This window comes from Hyperoodon ampullatus (assembly GCF_949752795.1).
Source record: "Hyperoodon ampullatus genome assembly, chromosome: 5".
Lineage (NCBI taxonomy): Eukaryota > Metazoa > Chordata > Mammalia > Artiodactyla > Ziphiidae > Hyperoodon > Hyperoodon ampullatus.
The window spans coordinates 135,528,011-135,550,199 of NC_136918.1; the positions used below are offsets into that span (position 1 = coordinate 135,528,011).

A 22,189-nucleotide genomic window follows, 5' to 3' on the forward strand; every position below is an offset into this window, starting at 1 on the left:
GTACCTTAATTTTGGCATTTTCCCAGCTGTTCAGGCAGTATTAACCACAAGGAGTCACCTGTTGTGATTGTCCTTTCATATTCAGGGAGAAGAAGAAAAGAGACCATTATTACTGTGAGAAAAGTGGAGCATTTATGTTCCTTAAATTAGAGTTGAAGGAGATCATTGCTGAAAATCCTTTATAAACTACAGTTCAGCCAGAATCATTCATCGTTGGAGTGGTGAGAAGCTAGCCAGCTTCCTACTAGAATGTGGTTTTCACCTTTGTCCACACCTGGGAAGCTTTGAAAAATCCTAGTGCTTAAGATTTTTGAATCCCCAATAGAATCAAAATATCTGAGGATGAGACATAGGCATCTCATTTTAAAAGCTCCCCAGATGATTCTAATGTGCTCTAGAGGAATGCCTTGGTAATTCTGCCCTTTCCCTTGACTACGCGAATCACAAAGGGAATGGTTGGTTATATGCAAATGAGCCCCCACTTTTGGCCTTAAATGGCCTCTGAATGACATGGAGTTGAGACCTTGGAAAGAAGTGGGTTTATTAAGGAACAGAACTGCATTATGGTTGAACTACTCATGTTTACTGATAACCTAGGCACATAAGTAATTGACAACTAGTAAATTCACGTGAAGTTGGATCTCATGTAATCGTGACTTCCTTCTTGCTCTCTGTGTTAGTTCTTTACATTTATCCATTTATAGCCTTTTGATACCAATGCCGGTATTTATGTCTCTGTGTGGACTAGCTGCAGGGGTCCCTTGGATGCCTATTGCATTTAAGGTAAGTCCAGTTTATGATTTAAAGTCATTCTGCCTACCTTGCAGCTGAAGTTACTTTACCGATCATCCTATCATTATTATTATTATTATTATTATTTTTTTTTTGCGGTACGTGGACCTCTCACTGTTGTGGCCTCTCCCGTTGTGGAGCACAGGCTCCGGACGGGCAGGCTCAGCGGCCATGGCTCACGGGCCCAGCCGCTGCACGGCATGTGGGATCTTCCCGGACCGGGGCACGAACCCATGTCCCCTGCATTGGCAGGCGGACTCTCAACCACTGCGCCACCAGGGAAGCCCCACCCTATTATTTTTATATTTGCAAATTCAGCCATGCTATGAACTGTCACTCTACTTCATTTGCACTTTGCTGTTGGCATGGCATTAATCTATGCTGAATCTGGCAGTCGTTGGACCCTTATTCCTCTGATTTTTGTCTTCCATTCTTCCCTGGGTTCTTTTTATTTTCATCATATCGTCCAAAGAATACATTTTTGTGTCAGATTTCCCAGATCTCAAGAATCTGAGTCTTGGCTACATGGCAATAGAATGGGCAGGCTCCTCTTATTTTTCGCATCATCTTGCTTTCATTGGCTGTTGTGTTTTCAGGGCCACAGTTGGCCTTTTCCCATCACATCTCTTTGGTCTGCTCTGATTCTAGAATCAGAGATCAGAGATCTCTGGGCTCCTGACTTCGAGATTCCAGCTTTTCCTCTGATTCCCAAGAGACAGAGCAGCCAGCTGTAAGAGCTCATGATGCTGGACGTATAGCTTACAAGGCTCTTTCAGTAACCACTGAAAAGCTCTCCATCTATACCTCCCTGATCATTATATTTTTAAAAACGTATATGGATATGGAATCAGTATGGATATGGCATGAGTTCTAAATGTTGAGGCATAGTTTCAGGGCTTTGACACAGAATTCACAAACTGTGGCATCTAGTAAGATAGCAATTGGCATAGACTCAGGGGAAGAAATTCTTCTTAAAACAAAACAAAACTGAATTCGCTCCCACCCCCACCCCAAAAGTTTTTAAATCACCTTTTCATTGCTCATTGTGAGAGAAATCAGATAATAAAGTGCAGAAAGAAGAGAATAGAATACTCGTCTCATCTTACTACCTAAGGAAAACTGGTATCGTTTAGCTGTATATTCATCCAGACTTTTAAAATATATGTATCTTAGTACTTTTTTTCTTTTGGAAAAAACTGGACTGACCCTATATGCTGCGTTTTTTCTTTATTTTATTATTATAATATTTTCATGTCAGTATGTAAGGATCAGCATTCCTGTTGTTTTAATGGCTGCATAGTACTTGTTCAGTCAGTAAAAATAATTTATTGAACCAGACTCCTATTTATGAAGAACTACATTTCCATTTATTCACTATCCTAATAATTTTGTGGTATTTTCATAGCTAAATCCTTGTGCGTGGGTATGACAGTTTTCATAGAGCAATTTCCTAGAAGTGGCTGTAGCATTGAAGGCATACATATTTTAAACTAATATATATTGCCAAATTGCCCTCCAGAAAGTTTACATTTTTACCAAAAGTGTGTTTGAAGAAACTAAATCTTAATGTTCTAGGCAAAAAAAAAATACTGCCACGAGTGGAAAAAAGCAATGGCTTCTACCTGTACCGAGTACAGTGTCTACATTGATTCCACCCCAAATATAAATTCCATCAGAACCTCCTTAATCCAGACCTGCTCTGAGAGGACCCTAACGAACGCTCCTTCCACCTCTTGAAGAGGTGTTCTTCAGCCTTTAGAGTATGGCTGAGGTCCGCCATCTCCACCAGTCAGAAGTGTTTCACCCTCCCTTTATTAGTTACTTATGTGTGTCTGCATATCTACATCACAGACTTCTAAAGGGCAGGGACTTTGTGTTTCATATCCCTGTGGCTATCCTTTTGGAGGTGGATTTCACAGTGAGCAACTTGGAAATACTTGTCTTGAGGGAGGCACTTTGAGAGGAATGTTTGTGGATAGCTATTAGGTTGAGCCTTAAGAAATGGTCAATATTTGGACTGTTCTTGATCCTCTCAAATGGCAGTTTCGTAAGGTTCAACCTATATTTCTGATACCCACAGAGTTTGGTATATGTATAAGAAATCATCCAGTTTGTTCTCACTCCATTTCCAGATGTGGATGTATACACCTTCTCTTTTACAGCTGATTTATGCCATTAAGATTATTTTAAAATTGTTCTGCAATGGAGAGTTCTAGATGCCCCCCCCATAATTGTTTCTCATGAAGATGAGTGTGTATATTGAATATCACATTCATGAGTGCTTTTCACTTAGTACATGCTTCAGCAACTCTTAGGGATCTGTTGCTTTAACGGTTAAATGACCACTTGATATGTCTGAACTGTGAATTTGCAGTATTTAACATTATTTTAAAATTTTGAGATATTTTCGGTTTGCAGAGTACACAACAGTGGCTTATAAAAAGAAACCGTTTTTCACCTCATTAGAGTATTTGTTACTTTCCCAGTACACTTGATGTGTATTGGTTCCCGTCTCTTCTCCTGTCCTCTCCCCCGCTTCTTAAAGTCTGTTAAGTCTCTGTTCATAGTTATTTTATATTTTTTAAAATAAATGGTTTAATGATTCATGGGCAAAGTAGTAGAGCAGTTAAAAGATCTCAAGTGTTTTCTATCTTTGACCTTTAAAAAATCTTTAAGAGTTACTTTTCTAGTCACTTACCTACAAGTTATATAGTGTATAATAGTTCATTATAGGTAAGTATAATCATGTTCCAGCATGTATTTATGTATCTTTACTTTTTTTAGTGTTCTAGACTTGCCCTTACTGAATTTTATTCTAATTTTTAAAATAGCTTCTGTGCTTATTAATTTTTATCCTTAATTACTGGGAGGACTGCAGCTCTTGATTCCATAAATTGTGGGGCAAAGAGATTCTACTGAGTCATAAAAATATCTGATAAAACAATTCCCATGGAATCATTCCCAAAGTTGGGCTCTGTAGATGTTAGGCAGGGCTGGCACCTCACACATTTTGAGGTAGGTGGTGTCCATTCTCTGCTTCCAACTGAGGTCTGCTAGTGGCAGAGCTTTCCCTGGAAGCTTGTTATTCTGTTGAAAGCTGTGCTCACAGATTTTCTTTTTCAAATTGCTGTGAGACTCTCAATGCAGAATTTCCAGATACATTCTCTCTATTTGGAAATGTAAATTTCAAGGACATTTTCTTAAGGAGATTAACCTTGGAATTAAGATGCAGCGTGGGTTGGGAAAGGCGTTTACATTTGCATTTTCACAGGTTTTGACAGTTTTCTGACCTGGCTCTACCTTCCCTAAATCCTGCTTGCTCCTGGGAGTTGCACTCCTCTTTGTAGAGTGAGAAGGGCGAGGTGTAGGTGGATGCTTCACTCCTTTAAATGTTGTGGATTCCATGTGGTTTTCATTTCCTGGTGGGCCGTGAGGGTGTTGTAGTGATAGCTGGGTGCACCCTAGGGCCACTGGTTCAAAATTGTCTTTGCCAGAGAATCTAATTTACAAGATAATTTTGTTGAAAAGCTTCTCTTCTGGGATGAAAGTAAGTTTAATTAGATTAAACACTGGTCATTGACCGATGGTGTTTATGATATTCCCATGAATTCTTAGCTTAAATAACCTTACTGAACGGGGATTTTATTTGAGGGGCAAGTAGAGATGCCCTTCCTTTTATTTTCCTCATCTCCTTGCTCCTTATTCTTTTTTATAGAAACTTTGCCCATTAGAATCCCTAGAACTGCAGTTTGCAAAATGTGATCTGAGGAGCCTTGGACTTCCCAGAGACCTTTGCAGGGGATCACTGCAAAAGCAATAGTGGATAAAACAGCTGGTGCCTTCGTATACATCTAGGCACCACCACCAAACTTTACTAGTAGTGTATTCCTCACCACCATGCAATTGGAATGTTTGTAAAAAGGCGGTTTCACGTCAGAATGTCCTTCAGAATGATGAGTGGTGCCAGAATAGTATTGGAATTTAGTCTCAGCAGGTGCTTTAGAAGCCAAAAAGTCTAACCTCCCACCCGGTGCAAAGATTGATACGATGGTCATCCCATATCTTTGCATTTCGAGTGATGGGAAGGTCAGTTCTGTACAAGGCAGCCTGTTTCACTCATATAGCTGTAATTTTCAGAAGTGTGTTCTTGTTTATACATCAGTGCTCTGTGTCTCTGTAATTTTTACCTTTTGATTACAGTTTCTCAGTGTCCAATCAAAATAAAACATACCTATCTTTGACATAGTAGCCCTGCAAATATTTGAAGCTAGCTGTTGGGTTTTCCCTAAGCCTTCTTTTGTAGCCTGAACACCAGTAGGTCCAGTAATTAATAATAATAAGATCAAAATTTGGTTTTAATTTTGTCTAGGATGAACTTTCTTTTCTTAAGTATTGTTTCGTGTAAATTCTTTGGATAGTATTATATCTTATCACAGATAATTAGAACAATCCAAGTTTAACATTTATGTTTATGTATGTTTGTACTTTATATTTCTGAAATACATGAAATATTTGGTTTCACTTCTATTAGATGAATTCTGGATTCTTTTAAACTGTAGTATTGGTATTAACAGCGTTTTGGCACTACATGAAATAAACAGAAAAACTCTAGTACTGTAATGTTGCTTCAGTATTACGGTCACTACCCTGATAGTGAGGTATGTTGTATGTGAAAAGTGGCTTCAAATTGTATTAGACAAACGAGGAAACTTCCAGCCCCTCAGGGGGGAAAATGAGAGTAAGTAAGCAAGAGACCCTCTCGGGGAGGTACATTTGATACGCTAGTTTATTCAACGACCATTTCTAGCGCCCGCTCCATGATATGGACTCTTGTAGATTTGGGGAGTATAGTTGTGTACAAGATAGACAAAAGTGCTTGCTGTCCTGAAGCTTACATTCCCGTGAGGAAGGGATATTCGTAAATTGCTGTGTAGAAGTAAATGAGAATGACATAAAGAGTCCCTGAGGTGGGTGGGGCACTTTGGGGTGATGAGGATATCAGAAGAAAAGAGAGAGACTTTTTAAAAACTTTGTGCCCCCAGGATATTTTGAGAATTGTGACGTAAATGTTGTTTGTGAGAGGCTTATAGAGACAGAACATTTGTTGAAGACCACTAATTTAGCACATGAGGAAACTGAGGCACAACTTTAAAATGGATAAATTTTAATAATTTATTATTAAATTTAATAATTTAAAGAGTGGCATAGCATTAGTGAAGGAGCTGCGACTGGAGTCCAGTTTTCCTAGTTCCCGTTCACATTTCATTCACTCTTCCTCTTCCATACTTTTTTTGTCCAAGTGAACGTTTTTGGCTCTCCAATCTGTGCTGTAACAGAATTGTGTTTCATTGACATATGGTGGGTTGGAGGAAAATCTTCAGGAGCTGCTTTCAGATGGGGTGAGAGAAGCCCGTAAGGAGCACATGCGCACAACCTCTCTTAGAATAGTTGGAATTAAAGGGTTCAGAGACCTTGTAAATGAGAATTACGCCAGCAAGATCGTGTGCTTCCTGTAGACCATATGTTTTTACAAATTGAACATTGTGCTGTGTTGAGCAGAGCTTTTTTTTTTTTCTTTTGGAAGCCTAAAATTTTTATTTTAATAGACTTAGAAGTTTCACCAATGAGGGAAGTTGAAAGGCTGGATTGATTAGATTAGGAGCTTGGTGGGTGGAATGGTGATCTTGTAGAATCCCTTCTGAACCCTGTGGTGATTTGAACAGTCAGGCTGATGTTCCTTATTAGGTTGGCGCCCTGTGTTTCTACCTGAGGACCCATCCCATGGGGAACTCACTGTCTGTAGCTCAGTGACCCAGGCTCATGGTATTATCTGTGGTACATTTTAGGGTGAGTGGATTGAGGCCTTGCCAGCTTCCCTCAATCCATTACACTGTAGAGCAGAGGTTGGCCAGATAGTAACTAGTTTAGACTTTGAGGGTCATATAGTCTCTGCTGTAATTTCAAGTCTGCTTTTAGCATGAAAGCAGCCATGGACACTATGTAAATGCATGAGCTGGCTGTGTTCCAGTAAAACTTTGTTTGCAGAAGGAGGTAGTGAGCTAGATTTGGCCCACAGGCCCTGGATTGCTGACCCTTGACTTAAGAGTGATGAGGTAGGTATATGGGACAAGTTGAGCAGCTTCCTTAATAAACAGGAAGTCTTTTAACCCCTCCTTCATCTTTTTAAACTTTTGGGTAATTTGAATTACAGTGAAATGAATGTGGCCATTCAAACAGTCTGCAATTTGACCTTGACATGCCAAAGTTAAAATGTGTTTTGATATTTTCCCAAGTTACATTCTTGTTAGGTAGCCTTTCCCCTTTTTTGGAGAGAAGCAAATCTTTTATTATACAAGCCCTTACTTCAGAAAAGGATGCTCCAAGTTTCATTCTGTAAACTCTTCAGCTGGAATTTAAACAAGAGGCATTGAGATATATTCCTTTTTAATCAGGCAAAACTGAATTAAAATTTATGATTTGGGTAGCTAATCAGAAGACTATAATCAAAGTGTGTGTGTGTTTGTGTGTGTGTGTGTTCTCCCTTACCCATTCTTTATTTGGATAGACTGTTCATCTACTTATCATAAGTTAATTGATGCAATATCGAGTCAAGAAATAGCATTTTTAATGAAATGAAATATTACCCTGCTGTTAGTAATGAGGTTTCTGCAAAATACTGAAACATCTGTGAACTAATGAAATGTGAGAAGAATTTAGGCTCTGTTTGATTTAGAACTATGTAAAAGTATTTGTTTACCATCGTAAGGAGAAATTGCCATAGACTTTTTACCTAGTTAGTGTTAATGCAAAGAGATTTTGGCCCTTATTTTTGTTTTCAGGAAGTTTCTGTTTATCATAAGGCTGGTTAAATATATAAATATACATAATTTTCAGTAGGAATTTAAAAAATCCCTAGTGGGCTACAATATGAAATAAAAATAGAAATTTTATTTCTAAACCTTAAACTAATACTTAGTGCATTCACAGCATTTTAGCAGTATTTGTCAGAAAGAAAATATACAGGTATATAGTGGATTTTCTTCAGTTACTAGAGTGCGCACTTAAAATTGTTCTGCAGTTTTCTTTTCATTTGATCCAAAATGAGCCACTGGAAGGTAGCCTTTTCTTAAGTTCACTCCTGCATTGAAGATTTCTCTGCTTGCATTTCTTCACTTATGTCTGAGGAGAAGTACTCTTTTCCTTGCCAAGGTGTCCTCTGGCCTCCTCCCCCGATTTGACTTTTGTCAGTGTTCCTTTTCTTTGCATCAGGCTCTTCCACTTGTTAACTGCCATGTCATCTCAAAGTCATGACATCTCTCAGAGGCCCAGTTTCCAAATCTATCAACCTTCTTGGCTCCCTTTTTTTGTGTGTGGTGAAGATTAAATATGTACCAATAAAACACTAGGTCTGTGTTGATCACGTAGCAGTTATGCAGCAAATCATGTTGGCCATCGATGATGATGTTTAAAACATCCTACATTTTATCCTTCGACTGGTTCATTCCCCTTTAACTGCTAACTTCCTTGTGTTTTCTCTCTCCTCAAACAGTTTACTCAAATTTGTTTGCCCCTCAGGCTCTAGAGCTTTCTCTTTCTGTCATCTCTACCTTTGCAATCTAGCTTTTAGCCCCGTCTTGCTAAGTGACCGTGCAGTCACCGTGCTGTGGCTTTTTCTTCATCTCCATCCTGTCATTCTGGAGGCTGCCTCTTTCCTTAGTTTCTGTGACAAGGCAGGTCTGGTTTTCCTTTTGCTGTTTGCTTCTCTGACTTTGAGTCCTCTTGTCAGCCCCCAGATGTTTGCATGCCCCCCCACCTTCTGTTGTTGGTCTCTTTTCTTCTCACCCCACCCCCTCCCTCAGGGCTCTCACTCCTCCCAGGGTTTCAGATAGCCCTTCTCTGCAGATGACTGTTAAATGTGTAATTCTAGCCTGCCCTGTTGTTTTGAGCTTAAGGTTTACATCTTGAGAGCTCAGCCTGGAGGAACTGTGGGCATCTCAGACTCAGCATGTCCTAAACCAGAGTCATCTTCTGTGTCCCCAACCAGCTCGTCCAGATTTCCCTTTAGCTGTTAGTAATAACCCCATTCTCCCAGCCACCATGGTTGGTGCCCCTCTTTTGCCACGCCTCTCCCTCATTTTCCACATTCCGTTAGTTGTGTCTTCTCAAGTCTACCCCTATAAAGTGTCTTTTCTTCCAAAAGTTTTTGATGTATACATGTGCATAGAGGGCTATCTGGAAGGAAATTCACCCAAATATTTAAAGTCTTTTATCTCTGGATGATGGGATTTTATATTGTTTCAATTTTGTTTTTTAGTAACAGGTATTGATTGTTTACATACGTGGACCCAACCTACAATCTTTTATTTATTTATTTATTTATTTTTTTTGTGGTACGCGGGCCTCTCACTGTTGTGGCCTCTCCCGTTGCGGAGCACAGGCTCCGGATGCGCAGGCTCAGCAGCCATGGCTCACGGGCCCAGCCGCTCCGCGGCATATGGGATCCTCCCAGACCGGGGCACGAACCCGTATCCCCTGCATCGGCAGGCGGACTCTCAACCACTGCGCCACCAGGGAGGCCCCCAACCTACAATCTTAACTTCTCAGTCCTCCTTGTCCTGAACTTCATCGGATGGGACTCCTAGCTGTTTCCTCAATACTTTCTTGTCTCTGCTCTTTTACTCAATGCCTGGTTTGTTTGTTCTTTGCATCTCCCGTTGTCATTTTCCAGGGCTCCCCTCGAGACCGTTTTCTTTAATGGAACCCTTCTTCCAACTGAATGTGCTTTCTCTTTTCATGAGCTCTCTGGTCCCTATGTCACTTCCAGTGTTCTGCCTTCTGGTCTTCTTACATGGGTTTTTGAGTTCATGTCTTTATTAGATTGTAAGCTCCATGCGGGCAGAGATTGGGTCTTACTCATCCTTTCTCCCTTTTGGTTACAATCTCTCAGTTTTTCTTTGGGAGACAACCCCTTTTCCCACTGGCTGTCTATGGTTTTGGTGAGATGGTCAAAGTGTCCTGCCAAGAGGATGCTCTTTCCCTGGAATTTGAATTTTGAATCATGGGCTACAAGGACTGACAGTGATTGGCGCTGATTCATCCTGGCCAAGGTGCTCTGAAGACAACACTCATTAGTTCCTGCCTCCCAGATCCCTGGAGCTGCTCTGGTCCCTGAACTCTCCGAGGCCTGCTGCTTCAGATTTTCCTTCGTATCTGTGAGCTATCTCATATCCTTATGATAAATGTGTCTTTCTCTCTCTCTCTTTTTTTTTTTAAACTTTAAGTTAGCCAAAAGTAGTTTCTGTTGCTTTTACCCAAAGACCCCTACCAATAGAGCTGTTATGATTGGAACTGACCACACGTAATCATTCTAGTTCTTACATTAATTCTGATTTTTTTTTCTTCTTTTTAAAAACAAAAACAAAAAACAGCCAGAGACCGCTGCTGCTTTGAAGCGTACGCTAGAAACCCTGATGGACAGAGGGGCTGTGGTGAGGAACTTGGAGAACCTGGGTGAGCGTGCACTTCCTTATAGGATCTCCGCCCACAGTCAGCAGCACGCCAGGGGAGGGTAAGTCCTTCGTGAATCACTGGACACGTGCCTTTGGTGGGCTCCGTAAGGAGCGCTGTGTAATTCATCTCAGGAGTTATCAGACGCTCATAGTCAGATCCCCACTGCGCCAGGTGGCGTGCAGGTACGTGCCCCAGCAATGTTGTGTTGCAGATGGGATGCATTTATGCTGACCCACAATAAGCTAATCAGAGCCCCCAAAGAGGTCATGCCAGCAGGAACACATTTATAAGCTTTTGATTGTGGCAAACTTTTCTCGTCAACTTAAGCACTGTTTTCCCCTGGTATTTCTTTAACTTTCGCCTTTAAAACACCTCATTGAGCAATGTGTTGTCCACCTACTCAGCGCATCCTTTGTAAATATGAAGGTTGCAGATAACAAGCAAAATGTACTTCTTATTACTAATGTGTATAACCAGAGCCTAAAATCCCCAATAGGAAAATGGTTTTACCTATTCCAGCCAATTTTAATCACAATTTTCTGTAATGGGACTTTTTTCTCACATAGTATATATAGCAAGTTCCTCAGACATGTCAAGGATTTGATTTTATAGTGATACCTATCTTTGTAGAAATTCTTCGAGGTCAGTTTGTTGGGTTGGTTTGCCGCTTCTCTAAACTTATGCCCAAGGTTTCTGGTTTGGAGGAAGAATCTTATTTTGTTGGGTTTCCTAGAAGTAGGTGATAGAGAGACGGGAATCAGTTTTTAGCATAGCAGGGAAAGTCCAGGACTAGAAGACTTGATTCTCCTTCTGGGGCTCCCAGCTGTGTGGCCTAGACCAAGTCACTTAGCTTCCTTGGATACTGAACTCAGGTGGTCGTTCTCCCATCCACTTTGTCACAGTGGTCAAGTGAAATAACCTCTGAAGATGTGCTCTGCGGACAGTACCGGGTGTTGTATGCTGCTGCTTTTAGTCACGTGGGGCGCACAGCCTCGTGCAGGTTTGCTACATGTGATGGGCCCGAGTAAAGTCACACCTCATGCCAGGCTTTCTTACTGCTTGTAAACCTTCTGCCGAGATGTGGCACAGACTGCACGTTTCTTTTGATCGCTTCACCTTGTTTTGTGCTAGTGTTCAGCTTCTTGGGAGCACCTCTGAAGAGTGTGCCCGAGGTGTTGCTAGGCAACCTGAAATGCTCGGTGGCTTATTCCTCTCCACAATCATAACAACAGTAAACGATGGGGACTGTGTGTATAACATTTTTTTTTAAACTTAAACCAAACAAAGGGGTTTGGTTTTAATAGCAAGGCTATGAATCCTTTTGCCTTTTTTTTTTTTTTTTTTTTTTTTTAAGAGAAGCATATAAAATTTGGCCAAGAGTTATTAGCCGGGTTCTGTGATGGAAGGCACTGAACAGGGAGAGAAGTCAGTTTCCTCATTATGTGCTTTCAGGGATGAACAGGAGGAATACTTTCTTCTGCTCCCTTTCCAAGTAGAGGATTTGACCTTGTTGAGGGCTAGTGTGACCAGCATCCTGGAACTTGCATTCTTCACAGTGCGTGGGTAGCGCTGCTGCTGCTACTGTGAGGACCAGCACAGTTCTCTGCTTTGAGAACTGCCGCATTAACTCATCTAGTTTTCAGGCCTCTGTGTGCAGTGCTGAGGTAGGGTGATACTCTTTCTCCTTTATGGATAGAATAAACTCAGATCTGGGAAGAGCTCACCTGGAATCAAGCCAGAGCTGCTGACAACACCAGACCTACATTCCAGATTCCTGACAAGGTGCCGGTGCCCCACCAAGGGCTGTGTTGCCGTCACTTAGTTCATTTATAGTTAAGGATCTTACTTCTGGGTGGTTTTTCTGTTTGTTTGTTTTTTTACTTTCAGACTCCTCAGAGAAGGAGAAGCAGCATCCTTAAAATATATCATACTGTGTCTATTATACATCAACATAAAAAGGTGGTGCCTAGCCCCAATGTGGGAGGTTCATGTTTTAAGTTTGCTTTTCTGAGGATAAATCAGTATCTGGTATTTACTTGCTTGAGGTAGTGTTTTCCAAAGTGTGGTCTCTGAAATGCTAGTGATACAGATATGCTCCACCAAAAATGGAGGGTGTGTGTGATCAGTCAGATGTGGGAAGCCTTAAAAAAAAAAAAAAAAAAAAGTGAAAGGAAGGGACTTTCCTGGAAGTCCAGTGTTAGGACTCCGAGCTTCCGCTGCAGAGGGCGCGGGTTTGATCCCTGGTCGGGGCACTAAGGTCCCACATGCCGCGCATACCGCGCAGCGCGGCCAAAAAAAAAAACAAAACGATGTGGGAAGACTTGCATGATCTAATCCTGGAAATTCACAACACACCTTAGCGTATAAATGGTGAGAAGCCCTTCCATAAGATGCCCTGGTTTGTCAATTTTACTTGACCATGTTACTTTTGTTTTTGTAACACTCTCTAATGTTCTTCACAGTGGCTTTTGGTAAATGAGACGAGGGACTAGTGTAGTTGGGAGTTCCCTGGTTTGGAGATTTAAAATTGAGTGGCGTGTCAGGTGGCTGCATTGTGGAGCTTAAGTTTAGTCTGATATTCCCTTAGCTGCAGCCAGTCCTCCCGTAGTCACTAACCCCAGTGACGTTTGTAATAGGCATTTTGTTCACTTGTCAAGTTCTTTTTGTGCCCTGACATAGCCACAGAAGGCATTACAAGCATGTACGAAGGAGACTATGTGCCAGGGTGTGTTAGGTGCTGGGCAGGTTCATTTTTATGAAGTGGTTGAGAAGAAACAAGGTGGGCTTGTGCGTTATGCATTTATTAGCATTCAGAAGTTTTTGGCTCTTTTCAAGCAGCCCTGGAGGCCATGAAACGTATCTGTAATTTTGGTGGGGCACTGGTTTGACTCCTGAGGTTGATATGTTGAGAGCCAGTTTTTTAGCTGGCTAACGAGTGAGCCCTAGATGCCCTCCATGAATCCACATTGCATTGTGGTCCCGTTGGTTTTAAGTGTTTGTTGCTTTTACATTTTGTGGCAAGAAATGGTATATCCTAGTGGTATTCCTAGGTCTCAGGATGGTTCTTATGATCGTTGTGGTTCTTGATCTCAAGGAGTTTTCACTTGAATCAAAGACATGCCTGCATATGGCTAACCTAGGCACCAGCCAAGGGGCTGTAAGCGCAGGGGCCCAGCACAGAACTGTCCCTCTGACCGAGGCTGACAACCAGGCATCTCTCTTGCAGTTACTTCCATCATGTTGAGTGATTGCCTCCCATCTCACCTCCTTCCCCCAAATCCATACCCCTGCTACACACATGCCAAGTAGGCCTGCCCGAAAGAAGAGTGGACTGAGAGAGTGCTTAGGTAGGAGAGATAGTGCTACTTTAGGGTTATTTGGGAAGCTTTCCAAAAGGAGGAGGTGGTACCGTGAAAGTGGTACCTGGTGTTTATTATTATATCAAGTCTATTACCAGTTTATGCCAAAAAAAATAATCATTATATTCCAAATATTACGTAGTCAGTCCTGACTTTGGGAACAGGTTACATTCCAGGAATTTGTCTGTAAGTTTATTGTTTGTAACTGGGAACCTATTTTCCCATTGGAACAACTTGATGGTTAAGTTCCCAGGCTGATCCACAGAAACTTACTTAAACTCATAATCTCTGAGGGTCAATAGAATTGGACGAGTCATTTATGTCCCCTAGGGACAGGGAAGAGTTGACCGGATGCCCTGTTGCTGTTTGGGCCAGGTTGGGATGGTTGGGAAGTTTGGGTCTTCGGACCGTTTTTCCCGATGGAGGCTTCTGGCCTCACTCACCACCTGTTTCACGAGGCAGCGTCTGGAAACCACTGGAGCATGATTAGGAGCTGGGGGTAGAGTGGGGGTGTGGGGTGGGATGGTCTTAGAGGGGCTGGGATTTATTCTCAGCTCTGGATTTGCTTTGGTCTCCTGGGGGCCCCCCCAGATTATCTTTCCTTTGTGCTTTCACACGCTCACCTTCGTACCCTCATCAACTCTCTGGGAAAGGCAAGGTTGTTGTTGTGGAAAATTCTTTCTGTATTCCTTGGTGTCTAAAAGGGGACAGTGTTACACAGGCAGAAGGGAGTAAGTGCTCATTTAGTCCCTTGCTCAGAAGGGGCAGGTTTTTACTGAATCATAGTATCAGTCACCCTTTGCCAGAACTGCCTCAGCATCTTCCTCCAGGGCTGCACAGACTGGTTTAAGGCTCTCTTTCCACTAGATGGGGCTGGACTGAGACTAAGAGGGATTTCTGGTGCAGGAGAGGGAACCTTAGAAGAAACCGTAGTCTATATTGCAGCGATGGGCTTGTGCCTGTTTGTAAAAGGATGCCCCAGATTGCTTTGACTGTTTTTACCACCTCTGCTTTCACTGCAGTGCGATTGGGCTGACTTCAGAATGTGTGTTTATGAGAACTCTTAAGTAGTGAAGGAGGTTTTTCTTGCCTGTTCTGTCCCTCCTTTGTCTGTGCTCATGTGTTTAAAACGTGAATAGGTGCTTATAGCAAAGATCTGCTGGCCTACATGTAAGATGCCCTTCTGTTTACGGGTAAGCAGAATGATAAAAATAACTGGCTCTATGGAGAATCAGTGGAATTTTACTGACTTGCTCTCCAAATGTGTCTGCAGCTAACTCCAAGAGTGCTGGCACCCTCTCTAGAGGAGATTGATTCTCCTCTGTAGTTTTCCCGTTAGCTAACGTTTCTATGTTCTTATGCTTTCCTGCCAGCATCAAGTCCAGGCCAGCATCCTGACCCCATTCTTGTGTGTAGGTGCTTCACGATGGAGTTTCAGGGCAGGGATGCTGTGGCCTTGGAGGTTTCTTTTTAGTGGCAGCGTCCCAAGATTTGTAAGAGTTCTGCAGCAGGTCTGGTGGTTTTTAAAATGTATGAGACCCAACGGATTTTAAAAAAGGAATGGGGCTTTTCCATGCAGAGGCTGTCTTGGTTTTAAGGAGAATAATTCACTGCTTCGGTGAAGCCTGAATCCAGCAAGGTTTAACCGATACAGTCTAGGAACTGGCATTCAAACGGATCTGTTTCCTATGTTCCAAAAGGCTTGAAGAGGCTTCCTGGCTGCAAATCCCTCTCCTCTCCCTCCCCCACCCCCACTCACGGGGAGCCACTGAGCGCTTCAGTGGAAATTTCCACTCATCTGCGAGGGGGAGGGCGAGGCTGTGAGTGAGTGTGTGACTGAGAGAGACAAAGAAAACTCACATTCAAGCAGGCACTTTCTATGGACCACTTGTAACTGTAGGGTGAAGACGGAAGTGAAATAAAAACCAAATACAACCTTTAGCGTTTAGACGCGTTGCAAGAAGCCGCTCGGGTGGGTGAGGGCTGGCAGTCCGCAGAGTCTTGTGTCAGGAGGCCACTGAGTGGTTTGCTGGTCTTGTTGCCTAGAGAGGAGGGCGGAAAGGACGCTGAGGGCTGCTGGCTCCCTCGTGAAGCTGAGCTGGGGATGGAGTATGCTTGGTGGCACTGGGCTCAGTCTGTTCCGGGCAAGCCCTTTCTCTGGGTCTTCTCACATCTCTGGGGGTTTTCAGTCATGTCGTGGAGAGCTTTGTAGTGCGTGTCTTAAGAAATATAGAAGGGGTTAACTGTCACCTTCAAGACCACGGGGGCAGTTCTGCCTACGAGATGGTTCCCCGTTCCTCCAACTTCTGAGCATGGGACTCTGTGATGAGAAATGCACTAGTGTGCTAAACCTTTTTTTGTCCTTTCTCTCCTTGCCGGTATCCATCATTTCCTTGCTTCTACTTCTGCAGCGTTGGTGCCACCTAAAATCCAAGTGCTTTTCTGTAGAAAAGAGAGAAGCTGTTGTCTACCTTGCGGATGAAGGGATTCTATAATGAGAACCACATGTGGGGCAATACACCTTGAAATGTCAACACCACCGGGTTTTGCGTTGAAGGCGAGAGCAGTGCGTACCCTGGCTACCTGGTGTGCAGAACCATTTCACTGGTGCTACTGAACCTGTGGTTGAAGGTGCTGGGAATGTAGACTGTAATTAGATTTGAGATTGCTAAACTGGAGTTTTCCAAAATGATTGGTTCATATATTGATTTAATCACTGATTAGGGTAAATGTGGAGAATGGAAAACTGGCTCTTTGGAGAACTTGATTTTTTTTTTTTTTCCCCTTATTGGAATGTCAGCTTTTGGGCATGTCTAGGCAGTTGTAATTATAGTCATAATTGTAAACTACCTTGAGTGAGGAACTTATCCCGAGAATGGAGATACGAGTCTACGTGTTAGACGTGTTAGGACGTTTGGTCTCGTGTTTTGATGCTGCGTAGCTAGGTTAGGGGAAGAAACAAACATTGTTATCTCATTGTGGGATAAAGGTGGAGCAGATTCCTCCGGAGACACCGAGCCCCTCTTTTGGCCCCCTTCCTTTGAACAGCAGCTCGTCTGAATTTCAGAATGGCTTCCTCATGGCAGATTTCAGTGGGATGTAGGGAGTTCCGAGGTCGTTTTGTCAACTTAATTCCTATTTTTACAGGTCTGTTATGGACCTGTGCTGTCATGGGAAAGGGATCCTTGCAGGCATCAGAAGCTGCCCAGACCTGCAGCTCCAAGTAGGCTGTTTCTGGGCTTCACTTCTCATTGTCATTCCTTAGGTCACCTGTGGTTAGAAAAACCCACTAATATGTATAAAATAGATAACTAACAAGAACCTGCTGTATAAAAAATAAAATAAAATGAAATTCAAAAATTCAAAAAAAAAAAAAGAAAAACCCAGTAGCTAGGAGTCAGGTGTCCATGACCGCCGCGTCGTTTCCAGTCTCCTGCGGGACTGGGAGATGTGTGCAGGTCTTGGAAGCCTGGGTTTCTGCTAGCACTGTGGCTCTTGTGACTTCTCTCCCCAGCTGAACTCAATGTTCCAGTGGGTCAAGGCCATGTGTACCTCATCTTTTTAGTCTCCTGAGGTTTGCCCACAGTAGATGTTCATTGACTGGTTAAGTTTGTCCAAGATAAATCAGTGAGAAGAAGAATATATCCTGGCAGTAACCGAGAATTGGTCAGTGCATCGCTGTGTTTCGGGAAAGCCATAAAGGACTATTGACCTGTGTGCTTGGGCTGCTAAGGCAGATAGAGATTGTCCTGGACTCCTGCTTGTTTCCCTCACAGTGGGGAGGGAGGGATAGCTTGGTTCCCTGGGAGGGAGATGTGGAGGTAAGAGGTTAGTTATTTTTTTAAATTGATTTATTTTATTTTATTTATTTAATTTTTGGCTGCGTTGGATCTTTGTTGCTGCGCCCGGGCTTTTCTCTAGGTGCAGCGAGCAGGGGCTACTCGGCGTTGTGGTGCGCGGGCTTCAAATTGCGGTGGCTTCTCGTTGTGGAGCACAGGCTCTAGGCGTGCGGGCTTCAGTAGTTGCGGTGTGCGGGCTCAGTAGTTGTGGCTTGCGGGCTCAGTAGTTGTGGCTTGTGGGCTCTAGAGCGCAGGCTCAGTAGTTGTGGGCTTAGTTGCTCAGCGGCATGTGGGATCTTCCTGCACCAGGGCTCAAACCCGTGTCCCCTGCATTGGTAGGTGGATTCTTAACCACTGTGCCACCAGGGAAGCCCAAGAGGTTAGCTTTTAACTGTGAATGTAAGGTTAGCTTTCAGCTCTGAATACAGTAAGATCTGCCCATCTCTGAGCCACTCCTAGCCCCTTCTCTGTCTTGGTGGTGTTTTCTTTTTGTGGAAATTTCCACAGTGCAATAAGGAGCATGGGAGTAGAAGCAGTCTTGCCCACATGCGCCCCAGGCGTAGATCAACAGTGTGATAAGCATGAAGTGACTGTCACAGCTGTGGTTGTGGGCACTAACCCATTTGCATCTTGGCCAGTGCTTTTGTTTGGGTTTGGTTGCTGGATGAGCGTCCTGACTGGTAGAGGGAAGACAGAGTAGCTAAAAGAAGGTAAAGGCTGGAGGGGTTTGGGTAGTAACAGAGCCTCCTGAAGCCAAGCTTAGGGTTCGCAGACCTTTTTCTAGTGCTTTTCTTTATCCTTGAGAAACCTGCAGAATGCCAGTTGCTGGCTAGCAAGAGATGTAGTTGACAGAGTGGGAGCTGAGGGGTCTGGAGTCTGGATCCTGCCTCTCCCTTTGTGACCTGGTGCAGATCAGTTCCCTTGAAAGCAGCGGAAGGGGTTGGACTGCGCCGTCTTCACGGTCCTCTCCCCATTCACTGGGGTTCTGTAACCCAGTGATCCCAAAGTTCTCTGTGGCTTCTTATGTCCTGGAGTCAAAAGATGTACTCTTAGAGTCCTGGCTGAGGCCACTTAGTAGCTGAGTGACCTTGAACTAATGACTTAATCATTATAAAATTCAAAGGAGATGATGTGTAGGAAACCACTTTGAAAACTGCTAGTTGTTGCTGGGGAGAAGGCTGCTGGGCCCACACCAGCACCCAGCACCACTTCCTCTTGCACTTCCTGAGTTGCCACATGGAGTGGAGCTTCCACTTCCTCCTCCTCTTCCTCAGGAACTGTTTAAAAGAAAGTTCTATCTAAGACGCTTGCCTTTTCATTTCTGAAATAATATCTGGCCTCTAGTTTCCATCCTTGGGTATTCTTTTTACCCTTATCACAAAATGGTATCCAAAAAGCTTTGGGTTATTTCTTAGCATTATTTGGTGAATGCCAGTGTATGGAGGATACTGCTCAGGAAGACTGCACGAGAATTGATTTGTGGGCAGATGAGTTGCTTGTTGGCTATCGTAAGCACACTCTCTCTTAGGAATATGTTTAGACTCAGAGGCTAGCCCACAAAAATACCTCTGTGGTGTAGTAGGATGGAAAATGGAAGAAGACAATGCTTGCTGAACCCCAGATATGGCATCTGAGGAACTTGAATACTTGACCGTAAAGAGGGGCAGGCTTATTAACTCACTAGAGCAAGAGACACCTGTGTGCTCTCTGGAGGGAGGGGATGTGGAGCATTTACAGGGCTGGCAGTGGTAACTGCCGGGGTGGCTGTGTGCCCAGAGCCTGTCGGGCCCTCGCTAAGCATTTCCCTCCATATATTACCCTGTGTAATAGGTGGCATTTCACAGTGCACCACCTCCGGCTATCAGGGCTTTAAGTGGAGTAAAGCAAAAGAGGAAGACACTTCTAGGGAAACTAGACGAAAAAGCAAGGAAAGAGGAAGGAGCTCAGAGAGGATGTATATGTGTTTAAAGAAAAACTGCTGCTATAGAACGAAGTATTGTGGGGTGTTAACAGACAGAGGGTGAGGTCATAACTTGTCCATGGTGGCTAGGCAAGACATTTTGATGTATACTGGATGAAAGAACAAACGGATAAAAAAGGGAAGAGAGATGCTGGAGGCCATGTTGAATGAGAGCGTTCCCAGCCCTGGCCACCAGGCGGCCATAGTTATTGGAAGTGGAGGAGTGGCAAAAGTGCTGGGGGTTGGCAAGGAGAGGGTAATTTAAGGTCGATTACACTTATTTTTTTTTAACATCTTTATTGGAGTATAATTGCTTTACAATGGTGTGTTAGTTTCTGCTTTATAACAAAGTGAATCAGTTATACATATACATATGTCCCCATATCTCTTCCCTCTTGCGTCTCCCTCCCTCCCACCCACCCTCCCTATCCCACCCCTCTAGGTGGTCACAAAGCACTGAGCTGATCTCCCTGTGCTATGTGGCTGCTTCCCACTAGCTGTCTATTTTACGTTTGGTAGTGTATATATGTCCATACCACTCTCTCACTTTGTCACAGCTTACCCTTCCCCCTCCCCATATCCTCAAGTCCATGCTCTGGTAGGTCTGTGTCTTTATTCTCATCTTACCCCTAGGTACTTCATACACTTATTTTTTAGGCTCTAATTCAGAGCCTTACTCAAGGTAAGTAATCAATAATTAACCATTGAACAAATAAGCAGTTCTTACGTTGGGTGATTGCAACGGTAGTGCCTGCTTTGTGGAGTAGAAATAAACAAGTAGAGTTAAACCTTGGAAGATTTGGCCAGGTTGGTATGTAATTTTCAGAGTAAGCCCAAATGGTGGTCTCATCATGGAGCACACGTGCAAGTCAGTGATCAAGAAGTTTGCCAGGTCGTGGAGGAATTGGCGTTTTTATTTCATTTCTTTTTTTTTTTTTTTTTTTTTTGCGGTACACAGGGCTCTCGCTGCTGTGGCCTCTCCCGTTGTGGAGCACAGGCTCCGGACGCGCAGGCTCAGCGGCTATGGCCCATGGGCCTAGCCGCTCCGCGGCGTATGGGATCGTCCCGGACCGGGGCACAAACCCATGTCCCCTGCATCGGCAGGCAGACCCTCAACCACTTGCGCCACCAGAGAAGCCCTTTATTTCATTTCTTGAAAAACCCTCGGCGTCTTCATCAGCTGTAGTTACTCCTCATCACCACCACTCTGTATTGAGTCATTCACCAAGTCCTGCTCATTCAACCTCTACATACCATTTTAAAATCAACAGCTTTGTAGAGGTATAAATGACACACAATAAACTGCACACATATGTAAACCCATGAAATTACCACAATCAGGATGATAAATTGGTCACCCCTAAAGTTTCCTCCTGCCTGTTGTGATCCTTCCTTCCACTTATCCGCCATCTCATCTCCTTCCTTTCACTGTAGATTAGCTTATATTTTCTAAAATCTTATTTAGATAGAATCAGACAGTATGTACTCTTTTTTACTCTAGTTTCTTTTACTCAGCGAAATTATTATGAGATTCATCAATGGTATGTATTAATAGTTTTTTCTTTTTTATTGCTGAGTAGTATGCCATTTTATGGATATACTACAGTTTGCTTATCAGTTTACACGTTAATGGATATTTGTGTTATTTCCAGTTTCAGGTTGTTACAAGTAAAGCTGCTCTGAACATCGATGTAGAAGTTGATCTGTGGGCATATGCTTTAATTTTCTTGGGTAAATCTAGGAATGGAATGGCTTGATCATAATGGCAGGTGTATGTTTAACTTTCTGAGAGACTGCCACACTGGTTTCCAAAGTTGGTTGTATCATTTTGCATTCCCACTAGCAGTGTATGAGAGTGTCAGTTCCTCTACATGCTCACCACACTTGGTATGGTCATTTTTTAGCCATTCTGGTAGGTAACTCTTTGTGGGTTTAGTTTGCATTTCTCTAATGACTAGTGGTATTAAGCATCTTTTCATATGCTTCTTCGCCATTGTATATCTTCAGTGAAATGCCTTTTCAAATTTTATGTCCATTTTAAAAATTGGTTTTTTAATTAAACTTTGAGACTTTTTAATATTCTAGAAATAAGTCCTTTATCAAATATGAGTTTGCAAGTCCCAGTGCATGGCTTGTCTTCTTATTATCTTAAGAGTATCTTTCAAAGAACAGTTGTTAATTTTGATGAAGTCTAAAATATCAAATATTTCTTTTATGGATTGTGCTTTTGGTGTCATGTCTAAGGAATCTTTGCTTAACCCAAGGTCACAAGGATTTTCTCCTGTGTTTTCTTCTAGTTTTCTAGCTTTGTGTTTTATGTTTAGATTCGTGTTCTAGTTTGAGTTAAGTTTTGTACATTGTACAAGCATGGATCAAAGAGCTCATTTTTTTTGCGTATGGATATCAAATTGTTCCAGCACCTTTTGTTGAAAGGACTATCCTTTCTTTACTGAATTGCCTTTGCATCTTTGTCACAAATCAGTTGTGCATTTAGATCTATTTCTGAACTCTCTATTCTATTGATCTATTTGTTTATCTTTATATAAATACCATACTGTCTTGATTACCATAGCTTTATAGTAAGTCTTGAAATCAGGTAGTGTTAGTCCTTCAACTTCATTCTTTATCAAAGTTGTTTTGGCTGTTCTTGGTCTTTTGAATTTCCATATGAACTTAAGAATCAGTTGTCAGGGCTTCCCTGGTGGCGCAGTGGTTGAGAATCTGCCTGC

General features: G+C 42.8%; 1 protein-coding gene across 1 annotated transcript in view; it reads left to right on the top strand.

The window, feature by feature from the left end:
• MRPS6 (mitochondrial ribosomal protein S6) overlaps positions 1-22,189 on the top strand; it is a gene marked incomplete at its 5' end in the record, with an annotated part of 34,679 nt that overhangs the window by 7,890 nt on the left and 4,600 nt on the right. Inside the window, one exon of the mRNA XM_079705293.1 lies at positions 10,221-10,360. Coding sequence (XP_079561419.1) covers positions 10,221-10,360 — 140 coding nt within the window. The remainder of the gene's footprint in view (positions 1-10,220; positions 10,361-22,189) is intronic.